A 20,193-nucleotide genomic window follows, 5' to 3' on the forward strand; every position below is an offset into this window, starting at 1 on the left:
ATGTGAATACCTACCAAGGGCGGCAGTTGTGCAGAGCTTTCTGAGACATCCCCAACCTGATGGCTATAGGTTTTCTCATCTATGAACGACCAAAAAGATATTTAAATTCCTGTGCATCCTGAGTTTGCAGAACACAGAGTTCAGAGGGACTGAAATGGTAATTTCAGGTGTCCCTAGTTCTTCTCTGTTTGCATTGTTTGCCAGGAGCCACAACATTAGGATCAACATCCCTATGGATGATTCATAGACCTGGCATCTTTGGTGTTGGTTTCCCCCTAAGTTTTTGCCTTTAACCCTCCTGTTTGCTGACTTTGTTTTTGATGGCTTTAGGACACTGCCCAGTTTACCACTGCTAACCAGTGCTGAAGTACATGTGCTCTCTCCCCTAAACATGGGAGAATTGGCTTATACCCAACTGGTGCATTTAATTTACCTGTACGTCCCTAGTAAAGTGGCACTACCTGTGACCAGGACCTGTAAATTTGATGCTACAGGTGGGGCCTGCAGCACTTATTTTACAACCCGCTTAAATAGCGTTTAAACATGTCTCAGGTCTGCCATTGCAGCCTGTGTGTGCAGTGTTACACTGCCATTTCGACTAGGCAAAATAAACCTTTTACCAGGCCAAAACCTTCCTTTTTAGTACATATGAGTCACCCCTTGGGTAGGCTCTGCATGGTCCAGAGGGCAGGGTGTAGTGTATTTAAAATGTTGGACATGTACTTTTTAGTTTTACATGTCCTGGTAGTGAAAAAACTAATAAATGTGCTTTTCACTACTGCAGGACCCACCTTTACCATATGCTAACATTGGAGGTACCTTGTGGCATCTAATAAGTGATAATTTCCAAATGGAAGTAGGTAACTAGTTTGGTATCTTTGGAATTGTAATAAAAAATCCTCTCTTATGGTGGAATCCGATTTTAATTTACAATTTTGAAAATGCCACTTTTGAAAAAAGTTGTCATTTTCCTGTCTTAGCCATGTAGCGCCTGCAGCCTGTCTCTGGGTCAGATGGCTGGTTGTAGCTGACAGTTGGGCTTTGTGCATTCCTCCTAGGTAGTCACACACAATAGAGAACTTAGGTGTGCCTGGATGGGCCATCACAGGCAGGATGGCAGGGCGGAGCTGGGCACAGACCTACTTACACCTAATTAGGCTGTGTCCTGTCTCCATACAAAGGGCTGCATACACCCTGTAGTTAGCCTGGAGCCAGGACAGGGAAGGCAGGATGCCTGGGAACTGTAAAGGGAAACCTCTAGAAGCTTCTTCCACTTTGAAGGAAGGCCCACGTATAAATATTGGACCCCAGACACCAACTCTTCAGTACACCTCTGGACCTGTGGATACTATACCAGGAAGGACTGCTGTACTGTCGAAAGGACTGCAACTCTGCTGGACTGCTGCCCTGATGTGGTGGCCTGCATCCCTCCTGCATGGGTGAGAAGGACTGGACCTGCATCTGTTGAACCCAGGGCCCAAAAGTGACTCCAAGGGCTAGTTGGCAGGCATCCTGACTAGAGACTCAGAGACAGAAGGCCCCAGCAACTTTCAACCCAGCACGAGGACTCTGCCATCTGTGAGTCTTACCTTACCAAGTTATGCCACCCCAGTCGTGGACCCTTGCAAGTGGGCCTGGATGAACCCAGCAGAACAGACGCATCACCTCTGCTGCTTGGTACAATCCGAAGCAGAACTGCTGTATCGCCTCTGCTGTGAGGGTTCTCCCAGCACAAGGACTCCATATCAACCTCTCAGCCCGCTTCACCGACGCTGGCCCTCGATCGCAAATCCCTCATCAACGTCAGCCTCGACAGCGATGCAGGTTCTCGCATCACAGCCCCTCAGCTCTTCCAAACTGACGCATTGCCTTGACGACTGTGCTTCACATAATTGACACCAGACTTCACAACACAAGCCCTTATCGATAGAATTGTCGACAATTACTCAGGACCTCGCATCCCAGCTCCACAGCACAGAACTGACTCATTCCCCTGGTTGCATAACGCATCCTTGATGCAGGACCACACAATGATCTGCAACCAGGATTTAAGGTATTCTTTTTCAGAAGGTCTAACTGGGTCCCTCTTGCCAGTCCGTGCTCCATAGTGGTCAGACTCTGAACTTGTAACTTTGTCCGAGTCCGGTGCGACCAGATATCCACAGTGGGTGCTATTTTTTACTGAACTCTTTCAAACTGGATATCTCCCATTCTACTGATTGGATTTTTATCATTTTGGTCTTCTTTTATTTACATTGTCTCAGGGTTATGCCTGACTACCAGAGGGTTGAGCACAGGTTACATTGGGGTGTGCTTGTACCTCACCCTGACAAGGATTGTGTTTGCTGTTTGAGTACGGTTTCACCCCCCTTAACTAGTAACCTAATTTCTCACATAACCCTTCATCAGGCAGACAGACACCTGCAGTGATGGTAAGACATTTGAAGTAATGCCAAAGCCTATAAATGAAGATAGGGCAGTAGAGTTTTCAGCTGTTGAATACACAACCTCTCACCTCCATAGATACACTGGCTATCATCAACCTACATGTGTTCTGAACCACAGGTAACCTGCTTTCTTAACTGGAGTTACCAAGTTTGCTGATAATGTTGTGTCCTACCTTCTTCTGTCACTTGTGATTTTTTTGTTGATGTGAGGTCAATGTCCTGTAGGTTGAACAGAGAAATTCAATCTAGAGAGACTATGTCAGAAGTTGTGGTTTTTACACAGTCATCCTGCGAGCTTGTTAAATTCCCTTAAAGTATTCAAAAACAGAAGGCACAGGATTAGAATGTTAAATCCTATCCTCATCCTATCTTCATTGATTCATTCTCATAGATCTTTTAATTGGTGTCATAAGGAGGAGAGCTATCCCCCAGAGACCTAAGTGTACTCTTTCCACTCTTCCCTTTCCAAGCAAAGTCAAACAATAATCAGTATGCAGAGAGGAAGTGCAACAGGGTCAACTTAATGGCAAATGAATGTTTATTTTCATTCCTTCGCAGAAACATCTAAGGTTCATATTGTCTCATGAACTGTGTGTATCATGGTCCGATGAATACATTTAGTATTACCTTAAATTATGTACATTTGTGATGTTTCTTCCACAAACCTCCTGCAGGGTCTGTCATGATTGGTTCAGCTGCCCCATTTTGGACCATGGTGCTGACGCCGTTGCCAAAAGTAATGTTGTGTTATGCTATTTTATCTTAAATAGTTTATATGTATGTATATGGTATTTCTATAGTATGAAAGTATCCAAAAACCTGTGGAGCACTGTACATTGTCAAAGGCAAGCTTAAAGTTGGCAAGTAGAAGGAGAGGAAGCTGAGTTGTGGGCAGTTAATTAATTATGATGTAGTGTTCTTTAAAGAGGAGCATCTTCATTTCTCTCATAAATTGGAGCAGAGTTTGGGCAGTCCTAATGGATATAGGAATGTTGTTCTACATCTTGTGTGCCTAGATGGAAAGGTCTCCTACCTTTTTTTTTACTTTTTTACACCCTTTAGTCTGCAGTCTAATGGCGGCCTGGATGCGGGTGTGCCGCGATCTAAGCCTGTGCACAATTTTCCAATTCGTGGGTAGAATTGGAGACATTTTGGTAATTCCATATTACTCTTGTAACACAGAATTACTGATCAATTAAAATTCTGCCACTCAGCCGGTGGTATTAAAATTATGCAGTGGTTTCTCATGTTTCCAAATAACTGCATAACACTCAGCTCCATTCATATTCTGCAGTGATAAAAAGTTTTAATTACAGCAGAGTTTGCAAGGACGACAAGTGATATGCAGTGATTTCTAAACTTCAAAAACCAGCTGCATAATTTCTAATTATGCTGGCAACGTGGTGGAATTTGAATTTATTAGTAATTATGCCTAATAAGAGTAACAAGAGTAACAGCCAAAATTCCTCTGATTTTGCTGGCAGAATTTTAAAAATCCTCGGCAAACCTGCAGCCAGGCACTCATTAGACTGCAGACTAAAGTTTTGAGACCACTATATAGCACTCAGCACTCCTTACATGCTCTGCAATGATTACAAGTTTTAATCACTGCAGAGTATGAAAGGGCACCAAGTGGTATTTGGCGGCACTATTTTCTTAGGCTAAATGCATCCTCACATCCATTTTTGTATGTAATGGTGCATTTTGCGCTAAGAAAATAACATCAAATTCCCACTTCACCCTGTTGCGGAATTCTGTGGAATCTGGTGGTGAACTTGTCTGCTGGATAAGCAGAGGTCCTGGTCATGACAGCTATGTAAATGATGCAGCTGGTTTTGAAGATGGTGCAGGCCGGGAAGGGGACCCAATAAGGTTCCACCATGATCAGAATGATTGATCGTATTCCTTCAGGCTCTGGATGAGACGTGCTGTGCTGTGTAGTATGTAGGGTGCCAGTGTGGCATTTCAGACGCCTTTGATCAGAGTATTACCTCCATCCAGATGTGACGGTATCAGCAGTTCTAAAGCCTTTGTCTAGAAGAAACAGCTTTACTTCTCTTAGACGAGAGAGCTAGTGCCAGGTTGTAAGAAATTTGGTTATTGTTTTTTGTGTTTTTTTGGTGATGTGTTCCTTGAGCTTGAGGCTGGTGTCCAGGGTGAATCCAAGTAACTTGACATTCTGTGAAAATTGGGGCTCAAAACCCTCTAGGTTCATGTCACTGAGACAGGTTTGTTCAGTTTCTGGCTTCTTGTTTTTTGAATATAACCGGAATTCTGTCTTGGTTGGGTTAAGCTTCAGATAGATGCTGGATTATGTGCATGCCGTGTTTGATTCACTACACGTGTGAAGCAGAGGAGACTTTCAAGTAGAGTTGTGTATCATCAGTGTATTGTTGAAATTTGAAGCTGCTACGAATGAGTAGAGCACAAAGCGGCTCATCTTTACATGTTGTGTGTTACATTTTCTGAAACGACATTGTGTATCCCAATGAAGGATTGGATATCAGAAACAGTGCACAAACAAGCAGTTATAGTTTCCAAAAAGCTTTTGTCCTCCTATACACTTTTCACTTGCGTCTAGAACACTGCTTCCCAAACCTTTTAGAACCGTGAATCAATCTTTTAGAACGACAAACCTAGCTTAGATGACATGAGGCAGGCAGTTTTTTAAAGTAATTTCATCAGTATTCATTTACAACCAACCTTATCCTAATGTTAGAAAAATAGGCAGCCATTTGATGGAAGACATAGCCTGACATTTGACCTCTGTCTTTGAAACACAGCAAATGTGGCAAGATAAATACAGAATTAAAGGCATCTTTATTCCTTGTTTGGACTTTTGCGACCCACCAAAAATCAACTCATGACCCACAGTTTTGGAAATACTGATCTAGAGGTACTCAAAATAGAGAAGATTCATGATGGTAAAAACCAACCCCATTTATTGCCCAAATGCCTAGCCCTTACCCTCTTCTTTGACTCACCAAGTATTCATTAAAACAGCCCAAATGCCCTCACTTGGTGGGTACGTTTGGCCCAATAATCATCTGGATATATAGTCTCCATGAGTCCCCAAATCTTCCCCTCTTTTCATTGATCGTTAAACTTACCATGACTAAAATGTCTCATAATCTCCAGTGCCACGGTATCACAGCAGGGGCATCCTCCTCTTCCATATCAGGCAATGGTGGATTTTACTACCACTAGACATTACCAGATTAAAGTTCTGTTCTCCTTTGTGGGCTCACTTGGACCAAGCAGAGCAATAAAACTGACCAAGGGCTCTTTGATATTGGGTATCTTATAATATTTTAAATGACACTCTGGACTTCTTTCCAAATTAAGGCGACATATGCACCATGTCTCCTAAAGCATCTCCTCTTCAACAACTGGGATCAGTCGTGCAATGTCTATGGTGTAGTTTGGAAAGGGTTTAGTATCAGTCATAGAGAAGGTTGTATTGACTCTCCCTAGTTGTATCCTATAGTGCTTTTGAAATGTCCCATCATCAAACCGATTCCCATCTTCGAGTGGAGACCTGCCTACCTAGAATTCGCTTTAATTTATGCATGTGTGCGAATATATCAGGATATCTGGCAATTTGTCCCATATCCTCAGGGCTGTCTGTGTGGGAGTGCTCTGGAATTAAATGTAGGATCTAAGATCCTTATTATGAGTATGGCGGTCCACAGACAATCAGACTCACAGTGACAGTCTCCTAACTGCCCTATTAAGACTACGGCAGTCAGGTTGTCCTGGGACTGCTGCAGCTGACAGGGATCCACCATTCCCTGGAAGTTGTATGGCGGTTCTGAGGCCGCAATATGCTTGGCAGGACGGCCACGGTCCCACCAAGCATATTATGAGTTTCCTCTCCACCATGGTTTTTCATGGTGGTGAGCCCAACATGAAAACTGTAGCAGACAGGAGACAAAAGGGAGCCCTGCTGCCTCACTCATGTGCATGCACACAGGGGGGCACAACATGTTGTGCAGGTACTGCCTTTGATTTTCCCATTGCGGTGCCTATTTCATAGGCCCTGCCCTGTTTACACCAAAGAACCGCCCACCAGACCAGAAGAGAACTCCTGATCTGGCAGACGGTTTGTATACGGGTTTGGCAGTGCGGGATCGGGGGTTCCTGCACTGCCAAACTCATAATAAGGCTCTTAGTCTCTTTTCTTGCCATGCAATGCACAATGGACAGCCCACCACAGTGTGCACCATGTGTGCCCAAAGCTTATCTGTTTCCCTATTACACCTTTCCGTTATCACTTTCAATTAAAACAGAGCACTGCATAGTTCAAAATCTGGTAAAGCCTTACCCTCCTGTACCTTCTGTTTCTGAATGACCCTCATTGGCACTCCTACCCTAGAGCCCTTTGAAACAAATCGTGAATCTGCATGTTGGAGCTCATTAAAAAGCTTTTGTTTACCCTTATTGCTAGAGCTTGCAGTAAATATGAAATCAAAGGAAATACATTTATTTTTTGCAATGTTTATACTTTCATCTGCATGAGGAAGAGAGATGACACTTTCTTCAGATCACCACCTATCTCAGCTAGTAATGGTGGTAAGTTAGCCTTATATAGGTCTGAAACGTTCACTGTTATTTTAACCTCTAGATATATTCTGTGTCACCCACTGGGGTGGAATTCATTGTCTCAGTCTAGTACCTTCCTCTTGACTCAACATAATATTTATGATACAGACTTTTAAACCAGCATCTTGTTCAAATGAATGTAAGTGATGGATAATTTAAAATATGGATCCATCTACTGTTCCGAGAGTGAGTACAATGTGGTCCACAAATATGGCTGAGTGGTGGGCTTTTAGTGCAAAGGAAATTCCCAGACTTTTATCTGATTTTCTAGTGTGGCAAACTAGTTGAGTCTATGTAAAAGCAAAAGAAAGTGGCAATATAGGACATTATATATATAAAAATGTATATTAACTGAAAAACCCCAAAGGTTACAGGGATGTTATAGTTAGGTTCACACTTTACCCACACAAAACCATAGAAATTTGGCAGCTATAGGTATTCCTATAGTTATACTTATGTTAAGAAACTATAACACATGGCCTAAAGTTACTTAATGGCGCAAGTTATAGTTTCTTAACATAAGTATAACTATAAGTATAGCTGCAGAATTTCTACAGTTTTGTGTGGGTAAAACATGAACCTAACTATAACACCCCAGAAACCTTTGTTTTTTTCAGTTAATTTCTATGTTTTTTAATGCAAAGTTATATATAATTACTGTATGTTAATACAACCACCTACACACACGGCAGGTCGTGAGGCCAACCCCCATGCACGTCACAAGCACCTATCTCGACGCTGCGCAACGTGGCGGGGGTACGGTGTTAGAGTTTTTTTTCCATTGGGCTTCGGATCTGTCGATCCCTCACGTGGATCCTCGATTCAGGCCCAAAAAAGATTTGTGGGCAATATCTTGCCCATTAGGTATTCCTCAGGGACCCCTCCATGTGTCCAGTGGGGTGAGGATACCTGTATCCTGACTCCTTATGTGCTTTGACACTTTATTTTTCCCTCCTCAGGCCAAGCAACTAACAAAATGCCGGCCGCAAAGTTCCTTTCAAGTTGCAGCCAGCCAATCAGGGTCTTACTTTTCCCCTGGATCCACGGATCTTGAGGGTACCCATGAATCCCAGTGTTGTGATCCGTGAATGATCCACGTCCCTAGATATCTATACATTTCTTTCTTTAATAACTCCCAAACTACTGAACAGATTTACACCAAATCACACAAGGGCTCTTTACGGACCAAGATCTAGCCTTCTGCCAAATTTGTTGTAATTTTGTGCTGTAGCCATGTCTAAAAACGGCAAAATCCCCATACACATTGCATGGGTGAAAAGCGTTTTGGGACCCTCCCCTTTTTCTCGGCCCCCGCTTGACAGATCACCCAAAACTTTCCATGCAGAACTAAGCAAAGTACGGCATCTTTCAGGCAAATTTTGATTTGTCAAATGCGCCAAAGTTATTAGCAAAAAACGCTTCATCTATGGGAAAAGTTGGTCCTAACTATAACAAACTACTGCCCATCGCCAGTAGGTAAAATAATCTCTCTCTCTCTCTCTCTCTCTCTCTATGTATATATAGATATATAGATATATATCTATATATAGAGGTGCTTGCCGTATCTCCACAAAATTTTCACAGAGCTTCCCCTTTTTGGTTCAGCTGGTGTGGTGAAAGTTTTAGGGTGATCCTTCAAGCGGGGCAGAGAAAAAAGGGGAGTTCTAAAATGCGTTTTCCCCATGTTAAGCCTAAAGGGATTTTTTTAACAGACTGCAGCCCGAACTGCTGAACAGAACTACACCAAATTTCGCAGAAAGCTAGGTGTTGGTCCAGAAAGAATGCTTTTTGTGCTTTGGTGTAAATCTGTTCCGTAGTTTTTGAGAGAGGAGTTGGCCTAATGGCTAGGGCGGTCGACCTCGAAACTGGGGAGCTGGGTTCAAGTCTCGGCAATGACGCTGAACATCCTGTGATTCTGGGCAAATCACTTAATCTCCCCGTGCCTATCAAAAATGAATGTGTGTCCTAATGTAACGTAACTGGTGCTATGTAAAGCGCTCTGATACCCGTTTCGGGTCAAGTTCGCGCATTATAAATCTCTGCAAATAAAAATATATATATCTTTAAAAAACATAGATATCTGGAGATGCGAGTTCTTGCAGTGGACTTTCGAATCCTACTAAAATTTGATTAGCTGTCAACATTTCAACTTGGAAGTGTTGGCAGCCATCTTGGGACTCGGCTTGAAGCTGAGTCCCTGGAAGAAAGTTGTAAAAAAAGAAAAGGGGCAGAGTATGAATACCCTGATCCCCCCCAGATATGTTGGTGGGGATCCCTCAGGGATGTGGACTCGTGGATGGATCGGCAAATCTGTGGCAATAGTTTTTTTGAAAGCGTGGGCTCCTGTGCTCGATTTGGGAATAACCCCCGGGTGAGCCAGGCCCAGGGGGCATTGTGGAAATGTAGGGGAGGCGTACGGGGCTAGCCACCTTCCTGGGGCACAAATACAATAATGAAGAGGGTCCATTGTGGGCCCCGGGGACCACCGCGTCGCCGGGACTTACTTAATAAAGAAGGGGGGGCCGCGCAGCCCCTTCATGGAGCCCTACATAGACCCGGGGATCGCCACCCCCCAGGGTCTGCTCCAGCAATATCCCAGGGTGCCCACCCCGGTAAATTACAGCTTGCTATGGCACCTCTCTCGCCAAGCCATAGCTAACTCTGCTATCAGCAAGCGAGAGCAAAAATGCTCTTGCTTGCTGAAAGCAGAGCATGCCAGTTTTCCTGCCCACTGTGAAGCGAGCAGGGAAACAGACATTGCTTTGGGATCGAGGGAGCTCCATGTTGGCAGCTCTCTGGGCCTCAAAGCAATGCCGGCTCCACCAGGAGGCGGGGAGCCAGCAGGGACTGCGGAGGCTTTGAGACTCCCCCCGCGGTCCCCGCCGAAGAGGCTTGGCCCTGGGGTATGGGGTCCCTGGGACCGATATCGACCCGGAGGGGCTGCATGGGCCCCCTCCCCATTTTTAACAAATAAAGGAAGGCCTGGACCTGGGTATGGGGTCCCCAGGGCCGATATCGGCATGGTAGGTTGGACATGTGGCCCCCCTCCCTGTTTGTTAAAAAAAATAAGATAAAAGTGGCAGGCCCTGGGGATGGGGCCCCCTGGGCCGAAAATGGCCCAGGGTGGGGGCCGCTCGGCCCCCCTCCCTTTCAAATATATATTAAAAAAATAAAAGACGGGCCCGTGAGATAGCAGGCCCCCTCCATTTATTTTCAATACAAAATGTAAAAGGGGCAGGCACCAGGGGATTGGGTCCCCGGGCCCCAAAATGAGAGTTCTTACTGGAGGTAACAGGAGTGTGTGTTGGATTAGCATGTCCCTTCCTAACCCTCTTAAATTTCCCTAAATCCCTCCCATTTAGTAGTAGAGAGTCCCAATTTATACATATGTGTATGGATCTCTCCACCACAAGGTTACATAAATGCTGTTGTAACCTATTAACAAAATACTCTTGTCTAACAAGTTGTGTGCTTCATTATTACTATTCATTTCAAAATAGAGTTGCAATGAATTTATAGCTGAGTATTAGGGATATTAATAACTGATACTATGGTTTTCATTTTGTTTTTCCTCACAGCTACATGCTATCCCTTGCTGTCAATAATGCACTTAATAAATTGTATACATAAAACATGAAAATAGTTGGATTATACACAGAACTAGTGGAATAATGTTGACTGAATTATGTGGCAAAGAAAGCTACATTTTGCATATTTTGATACAACATGTCCCCACTCTTTTACAGCGGCAAGAGTCTTGGTGTCACCATCTTCAGAGATTCGTGAAGAGCAAACGGCCACTCTGACCTGTGAAGTTCCTAGTGGAAATCCAGACAAGATCACTTATAGTTGGTACAAGAATAACATCTGGCTGAAGGAAGGATCTGCAAGAGTATTGGTATTCCACAAGGCAATCGACAGTGATACTGGCTATTATGCCTGCAAAGTGCAAAATGACAAAGGCAGTGATATTTCACCTCCCATCGCAATCACAGTGGTTTGTAAGTTTCTAAACATACCTTTTTCAACTGACAGTCATTAACACATCCTTATTGGGACAGGAATATTCCTTGCATGGTGTACAGTCATGCCCCTGCCCTGAGTGCCCAACTATAAGACCTAGGCCTCGTCCTGTAGCTGGAGGGGCACACCAAGTGTACTCTTCAGAGTGGCAGAGGACTACTGTTCCTGTTAGGGGTTCATGTGTGTGTGGTGGTGGCAGCATTCTGTGTTTGTGTAATTCTTAGTGTGGTCAGACCTTTTACCCATGCCATGGAAGTTGAAGCCAACTGGACCACTTGTATAAACTTGCACTGCTACAGACAAGCCTTGATCCTTGTGCTAAGAGCATGAGAGAAAGGGTATATGTATGTTATCTGTGTTCTCTGTGTTCCACACATATGTGAGTTTCTGAGTGAACCAAAGTGGCACAGGCCTGCAGGTTTCATTTTGGAAACTCCTGGACTTTTCATGTGCAGAAGATGGAGGTGATAGTTCTTTCTCAGACAGTGAAAGTGTATTACTGACAGTCCTAAGACTGGACGGTGGAAACCTGGGCACTGAAGTGGGGACAGAGGAGACAGGTTTCACATTAGAAATCGATTAGATACATTCGATTCTGAGGGCTGCTGATTAGAAATATTGAGAAATGCCATCTGGTAGATGGTAGGGGAGAAGAGTGGGACTGCAGCTCCTGTTTTCAGAGTGTGCTGTCTCTCGTACAGATCACTTTCAGGTGAGGCTCTTGATAGTTAGGTACAGAATGCTCACTCCTCTTTGTGAATCTGCTGTGGGTGCTCCAGTCTAGAGATATCTCGGCTGTGAAGAGCATGACTTCACTTTAGACAAAGGCTGATTCTGAGAGTTATTACCACCAATGCGTGGATCATTCTAAACTCTACCTGAAGGTCACCACCCTGAAGACAACATTTTAGCTGCTTCAACACTTGAAAACACGCAATCCTGGATTACGTTTCATCGCCTCAAATTCAATGCTATAAAACTAAGCTGACCACAGGAACAAGACCAGATTGACTCGATCAACTTAATTTGTTCTCAATGCATTATTTATAACGTTATATCTCTATTTTACACCCATTAGGCTGGCTTACGATTGATGGGAGTGCATTTTTCGGAAATAAGGCATTCTCTGGATGTGCCTCAAATATGGTACATTATACTACCTTCAAATATGAACCTTAGCATCATTTTCATCTTTCAACAGAGAACTTTCTCATGATCAATATGGTCTATATGGCATTTATGATGATGTCCTGAGCATATCCCAACACAGAGATAGGCTAAAGGTTTAGATCAGGGTTCTCCAATATCGGCCCTGGAGGGTCAGATCCAAACAGATTTTTAAGATAACTACATTTATCTAAATGTGGATATGCTAAAAATCTGGCATGGATCCAGCCCTCCAGGACCGACATTGGAGAACCATGGTTTAGATAGTAACCTTCCTTGCATGATAGAACTGCTTAAATCCTTGATTGTATATATTTTGTCAAGACAGGCTTTACTTACTTTACTTTACTTTTACTTACTTTGTTACGCATTTCCACGCTGTCTCCACTGTACTCATCCATTTATTATTGTTTCCAGCTTTATCATATGTTATTTTTTCCACTTTTCTAAATGAAGTTCTTTGATGCTCCTAGGCCTTGTACACACTATACAAAAATTACTTTGGAACCTGGCCATCACAAGACACTTTATTACTCTAATCTGCAAATATGCCATTCTTCCTTCAGCATTAGGAGGAAGACTGCAATAAATATAACCACTGGCAATCACTCGGAGTAGCATTCTAAGCAATATTCTTATGCCCAGAATGCTACCTCAGATAAGACCCAGCCATATGCAAATCAGTCTTCCAATAGGAACAGTGCAGACAGAAATGCCAACCCATGTCCTCTCTGAACTGGAAAGCAACAAGCAACCCAAGACCTTCAATTGGGTTCAGCATACTTCCAGTAGCACAGTGAGGGAGGGACCCATGTCTGAGCATACCTTTGGCCACTTAGGGCGTTACATCAAGTATACAAAAGGTGATGGGAGGCTGCTTGCAATAAGTTTATCCACTGCAATCTCTTGGGGTAGTGTTTCAACTCAACTAAAGTCTGTCATAATCCAACCTCAATAATTTTACTAATGCTACATACCACCCTCAATTCTAATCACTAACAGAATCTTCTCCTGTTTACTTTACCTGACAGGGTTAGCCACAAAAGTCACTCTTTAGTTCTGACAAGTTATACACTCCACCTAACCATGTTCCTAAACAAATACCACATGAACAAACAGTCTCTATCACAGGACTTCTCATTCTGCCTGTTAAATGTTAGGTCTATGTGCAACAAAAACACTTTCATCACAGATCAATTATACAGCCACTGTCCACCAGTGGACTCTACCTAACAAAAATTTGAGTTCAGCCACATAATATCACCAGTCCAGAGTTGCCTTAAATTGGTCACACAATTATCACCAGCTCACTCCGCAATATAAAGTTAACATTTACTTTTGTTAATTTCAGAAAGATTCACCCCAGCAATCAGATAGCCATTTTGACATCATCTCCTCTTTATTTCCACAGTTAATTGTCAGCTGTTCTCTTCTATCTTTACTCCAATTAGTCATGATTCAATGAATGTCCTTCTGCTGCAAATTATTTGGCAGCCTTTTTCTTAATTAACCTTCTTCATCATGATCTCCAATCCTCCCAATTCTCAGACCCTTAACATCATCCTCCATATCCAACTTCCTCCTAACATCACATGTGGAACTTGCCACCATTCTCTAAACCTGTAACACTTTTCTTGTGCTTTCTGCCTCAGGAATCCATCAAATTATAAAAATTAATATTTCTTCAGTGACACTCCTCTAACTTACTGATTCCACCAGCCATTGTGTAAGGCTTCTATATTCCTAGATCCAAAATCATAATCATAATCCTGAAGAAAATATCTGCAGTCATGACCACCTCCTCCAGCTACTGACAAACCTTTCTTCCTTTTTTCTCAAAATTAGTTTAGGATAAATTGGGCATGTCACAACACTCTTACCACACCCATCCCACTGCCCTATGCAGGCTTCATCCCAATAATATCTCATTTGTAACTTCATCACCTCTAATAATCAGAACAATCTCACATCATTCTTCTCGTTCTTAACATCTCTCTCTTTCTGTCTCACTCTGTCTCTCTATTTATCTGTCTCTCTCTATCTGTTTCGCTCTATCTATCTATCTCTCTCATATATATATATATATATATATATATATATATATATATATATATATATATATATATATATATATATATATATATATATATAACCAGCTCGTGGGGAATGTCCAACAGTTGAATCGCACTCGCACACAGAGAAGCTTTCCCCATCGCTTTATTGTTGGTAAAGCAGTTGCACTTCCAGCATAATTGAGCAACTGACCGCAGCCCTGACGCGTTTCGAATAATCTTTTTCAAAGGGTTAGTGCAGTCAAAAGAGCATGTGCGGCAACACCTTCCTTATAATGCCATATCGTGAGTCCTGATTGGACAACTCTGGATGAGTAATCACGTTGCATGCTGGTTGGTGAAGTCCGATATTCGTCCCCAAATGGATGCGCTTCAAATTCAATTGCTGATTCTTGGCTCTGGTTGAGCCCCGGAAAGCGCTGCTGCCTCAATCCGTGCTCTGTGTCCCACTGTTGAAGCTCGTATTTTCTGAGCCTCGTGGCCCTCGTTACGAAGAGACTTCACCAACCAGCATGCAACGTGATTACTCATCCAGAGTTGTCCAATCAGGACTCACGATATGGCATTATAAGGAAGGTGTTGCCACACATGCTCTTTTGACTGCACTAACCCTTTGAAAAAGATTATTCGAAACGCGTCAGGGCTGCGGTCAGTTGCTTAATTATGCTGGAAGTGCAACTGCTTTACCAACAATAAAGCGATGGGGAAAGCTTCTCTGTGTGCGAGTGCGATTCAACTGTTGGACATTCCCCACGAGCTGGATATAAAGGCGGCCGTCCTGCCGCCGAATCTGCACCACTTCGCAACGAGGGCCACGAGGCTCAGAAAATACGAGCTTCAAAAGTGGGACACAGAGCACGGATTGAGGCAGCAGCGCTTTCCGGGGCTCAACCAGAGCCAAGAATCAGCAATTGAATTTGAAGCGCATCCATTTGGGGACGAATATCGGACTTCACCAACCAGCATGCAACGTGATTACTCATCCAGAGTTGTCCAATCAGGACTCACGATATGGCATTATAAGGAAGGTGTTGCCACACATGCTCTTTTGACTGCACTAACCCTTTGAAAAAGATTATTCGAAACGCGTCAGGGCTGCGGTCAGTTGCTTAATTATGCTGGAAGTGCAACTGCTTTACCAACAATAAAGCGATGGGGAAAGCTTCTCTGTGTGCGAGTGCGATTCAACTGTTGGACATTCCCCACGAGCTGGATATAAAGGTGGCCGTCCTGCCGCCGAATCTGCACCACTTCGCAACGAGGGCCACGAGGCTCAGAAAATACGAGCTTCAAAAGTGGGACACAGAGCACGGATTGAGGCAGCAGCGCTTTCCGGGGCTCAACCAGAGCCAAGAATCAGCAATTGAATTTGAAGCGCATCCATTTGGGGACGAATATCGGACTTCACCAACCAGCATGCAACGTGATTACTCATCCAGAGTTGTCCAATCAGGACTCACGATATGGCATTATAAGGAAGGTGTTGCCACACATGCTCTTTTGACTGCACTAACCCTTTGAAAAAGATTATTCGAAACGCGTCAGGGCTGCGGTCAGTTGCTTAATTATGCTGGAAGTGCAACTGCTTTACCAACAATAAAGCGATGGGGAAAGCTTCTCTGTGTGCGAGTGTGATTCAACTGTTGGACATTCCCCACGAGCTGGATATATATATATATATATATATATATATTCACCAAAACCCCTCCATGCAGGAAGATATATACACAAACATTTCCACTGCTCGCCAAATGTGCCGCTCTCTTGCACGACGTGTGCCGCTTACTCGCGGAGGCAATTCTGCGAACAATTTCAAAACAGTACTTCCCAGGAAGCATAGCGCACTCAAGAGTATACTTTTAAAAACATATTATTGCACCACCATAGTACTGACAAACACGTTTCGGCCTCACCAGTCTTGGTCAATGTCAGTGTTACCTTACTTTCTTTCAAATTTATTTAACCCTCCATCACCTATGTGTCACTCATCATCATAGTAAACGGACAGAGTTTTTCAAGTAAGAACAGGCAAGGCATGTTACGGAGTGGCCATCAGTGGCAGCCCCCCTGCTATGGTGAGGAGCGTCGCCCCACTGCTTTTAAGCAGAGCAAATAAGGAAACAACAGCTGACCAGGGTCAAGCACCTCAATTCCAATAATATTGTATATCACAAATTAAGTGCAACAACTCCCCGCATCCACTGTTGAGAGATGCCAATCAATAGAACAATCCAAGACAAAAAAAGGGAAGGTGCACTATAATGGAAGTCAAGAATAGAAAATACACTGGAAATCCAAAACGATTCTTCTTTTATTCGTAGTTGTTTTACTAAAAACGGCACACAGCCAACGCGTTTCGTCCCCTTGTGCCTTCGTCAGGGCTGTAACAATCACAAAGACATTTTTTACACATAGATATACATATATATATACATAAAAAAATACAATACAAATGACCAATCCACAATACAACACAAGAATAAATGTTCATACATATATATAAATTTGGAAGAAACATAAACAATTATCACACAAAAACAAAATAAGTAGCCCAGAACCAAAACAAACAGTAAATTATAAAAAGTCACATTTTATGAACAGAAAACAAATCTATACATTTGAGATTCATGGAGTGAAAACTCATAATCCTGAATATTGAGTCCAAAAAGTGGAACTAAAAAGAATATAATAATAAGGGAAAAAGTAAATAAATAAAGGAGAAAAATAAAGACAAAAAGAGCATGATAGAAATAAGGCTTAAGAAAATTTAGGAAAAGGGGAAATACAAATAGTGAAAAAGAGAGCATCTCACCTCACTAAAGGTAACAAAACACTTTCAGAATACGTATCAAGATTCCATTTCAGTGCTTATGGCGTGTGAGAGCACTAATACAGAAAGTCCGATATGATCAATCAAATGAGGTTCCTGAAGAAATATATTAATTTTTACTATTTTTATGAAACAGATTATTATGGCAACATTGATAGTGCATACAAAAAAGTAAAAGTGCTAATAAGATGGCAAAATCAAATACAAAATACCTCACCTGGAAAATAGACCAGTGGAAGGAAATAGTCAGCTCAAATCAAAAGCATTCCTAACAATCAAAGAAAGGCAGAGGCGTCTATGGCATACAAGAACCCCTGAAATAATTAAGTTGAGTAATTACCCAAAGAGCCAATATGTGAAGTAATATAAAAATACTAATTCGATTCACAAAAATGTACAAGAGCCAGACACATAAGACAGAAAAACCTCACCTTGATAAAGGGGAATACGGTACTGAATAAGTATCCAATACAGGAGCGGTAATATTCGCACAGGTAACGAAGAAAGAGGACCAGTGGATCCCCACTATCAGGTTTCTGAAAGAAAAACAGGATCAGTCACTAAAACCCGAATCGTCCAATAATGGACAATTCGAATATTAAAAGGATGAGAAATGGGGTTATTAGGGAAATTATTAGAACCCTAATCGATCATGATTCAAAAGTACCCCAAGGATAAAAATATAAAATGAGAGCATCCATATTAGAGGTTTCCATTAACGCATTCTAACCGAAACAGTATTAAACGATCTTTGTCTCCTAAATAGTAGTGAGAATATGCACGTAACATATTACGAGTAAGACTGCAATGTTGCGCATGTGGGCGATAGTCCCATTCTATTGAAACAAGTTTCAGCATGGTATATAGCCAATATGGAGTCAAGTAGTTCCTATACGAAAACAAGTTCTTGGATATGGTAACATTGTTGATGCGACAGAAGTCGCAAAATAGAAATGCAAGCGGGAAAGTATCCCGTTTTCAAATATGTCGCTCAAAATTCAAAGACAGAAAAATAGAGAGATATGTGATGCGCAATTAAAAGAAATGGACACAGGAGGCATTAACCTACAGTGTTTCAGTGTAATAAAAACAGCACTTCTATTTTACCACACTGGATTGACATGTGCCGATAGCCAACGTTAATAATTACTGAAGACACGAGTAAGGTTGAAAACGTGACAACCAGCTCGTTGTTAATTTCAATGGGCATATAGCCAAATATAAACAGAGCAGCGCTATACCTAAAATGCAGGTGGGAAAGTATCTTGTTTTCAATTACATCTCTCAAGAGTCAGAGACAAGGAATCTAAAAGGTATGTAGCGCGCATATAACAAGCTGGACAATGGAGACATTGACCTACAGTATTGTTGTGTAATAAAGACAGCACATCTATTTTACCACACAAGGTCGATATTTGCCGATAACCAAAGTTAATGATACTGGAGATACGAATAAAGTAGAAGACGTGACCACCAGCCTGTTGTTAATAGTACTAATATAAACAGAACAGCAGGGTACATAGCAATCGAATCAGAACGGGAGCAATGAGGACAATAAAATTCAAATGTAACGGAGCAAGGCGGTAACGCATCTGAAATAAAGCACAAAATACCCTAGCTTACCTTATCAGTAAAGAACACGCGAACAGCCTGGTACCCGTAGGCGAAGCGGATCAGTATAGGGAAAGCCACCATTTAGCATACAGTTTAAATGAAGCCCGCTGTCAGGGGTAGTGACGTGAGCACGCTACGGGCAAATGTAACCATAAAGGAAGGACCACAACCCAAGAATAGAGAAAATCCATACCGTGGCGGCCATATTGGTATATCAGAAAATCGGTTCTCACCAATAACAACCAATTCCCTAAGGGCGGAGCAAATTAATACAGGGAATATCGTAATTTCAAATTCAGTTTAAGAGATACGTGCTTAGCAGAATCGTAATATAAAACATAAAAATAGGTTCACACCTATAACAACCAATTATCTAAGAGCGGTACAGATTAATACAGGGAATATTGCAAATTCAAGTTCAGTTTGAGAAATACATGCAAAACCAGATCATAATGTAAACATAATATAATCAAATATGGCCATGAATCAAGGAACAGAGATCTAAAACAAGAAGTGACCATATCATGGCGGCCATGTTGGAGTGTCAGAGTAGTCCATTCTAAAAGATGAAAACAGAATGCACGACACCCAATTACAATTACAAGTCTGATGTAAAGAGGATAAGCTCGCCAATTAGTGAACAAAAAGATAAAACTAAAGTCGCAAATACACGAGAATAAGTCCCAATGTGATAAAAGGCAATACATATTTAAGGAATATCAAGGGACGAACCTAGAAACATAAGAAAAGGGTCAAATGACAAACCTATTTGAGGTTTCACCCAAAGGACTATCTGTTCAAGAAATTAAGTAGATAGACCACAACTATCTTCTATGCGAGTAGATAGAGACCCTGTAAACTAAAGAAATGCATTGATGATGTTTACGTGATGTATCCATAAGAGGGTATCTATTCACAAAATTAACTAGATGGACCATGATCATCTTATGAAGGAATAGATAACACCTTATACCCTATACAGATGTATTAGTAGTGTATAAGTAATATAGCCATGAAACATGAGGTTGCTCAGGCTGTCCTCTCGCCATGAACATGTAATAGAGGACTATGTGAAAAAACCCAGAATAAAGACAGAAGAAGCAAAATGAACTGGAATAGGATACTGTTAATATACTTCGTAGAATAACATCTGGTCTGTAATGTACAATTATTCAATAGCATTCTCCTTTGTATTACTAGGTGAGGAAATAGTGAAATTCAGTATCGGTATTGTGACCCATCTGGGTCGCTTTCAAGCGACAGATCCATTTTGCCTCCCTCTGTCTAACTTGTAACTCACGATTCCCACCTCTGGCCCCAGAAGGTACATGGTCGATACCATGAAACCAAAAAGAGTTGTCATTAGGATGGGTTCCCCTGTAATGCTCACTTACAGGATAGCGTCTATCTCCGTTAATTATTGCCCTACGGTGTTCTT

At 42.2% G+C, this 20,193-nt stretch overlaps 1 protein-coding gene across 2 annotated transcripts in view; it reads left to right on the plus strand.

Moving 5' to 3' along the window:
- Window positions 1-20,193, plus strand: part of SIGLEC1 (sialic acid binding Ig like lectin 1) — a 284,641-nt gene that overhangs the window by 125,241 nt on the left and 139,207 nt on the right. For both annotated transcript variants that reach the window (XM_085642703.1, XM_085642704.1), the window contains exon 6: window positions 10,796-11,050. In XM_085642703.1, the coding sequence (XP_085498829.1) occupies window positions 10,796-11,050 (255 nt within the window). The remainder of the gene's footprint in view (window positions 1-10,795; window positions 11,051-20,193) is intronic.

Source organism: Triturus cristatus, chromosome 2_2 (assembly GCF_964204655.1).
Source record: "Triturus cristatus chromosome 2_2, aTriCri1.1, whole genome shotgun sequence".
Classification (NCBI taxonomy): domain Eukaryota; kingdom Metazoa; phylum Chordata; class Amphibia; order Caudata; family Salamandridae; genus Triturus; species Triturus cristatus.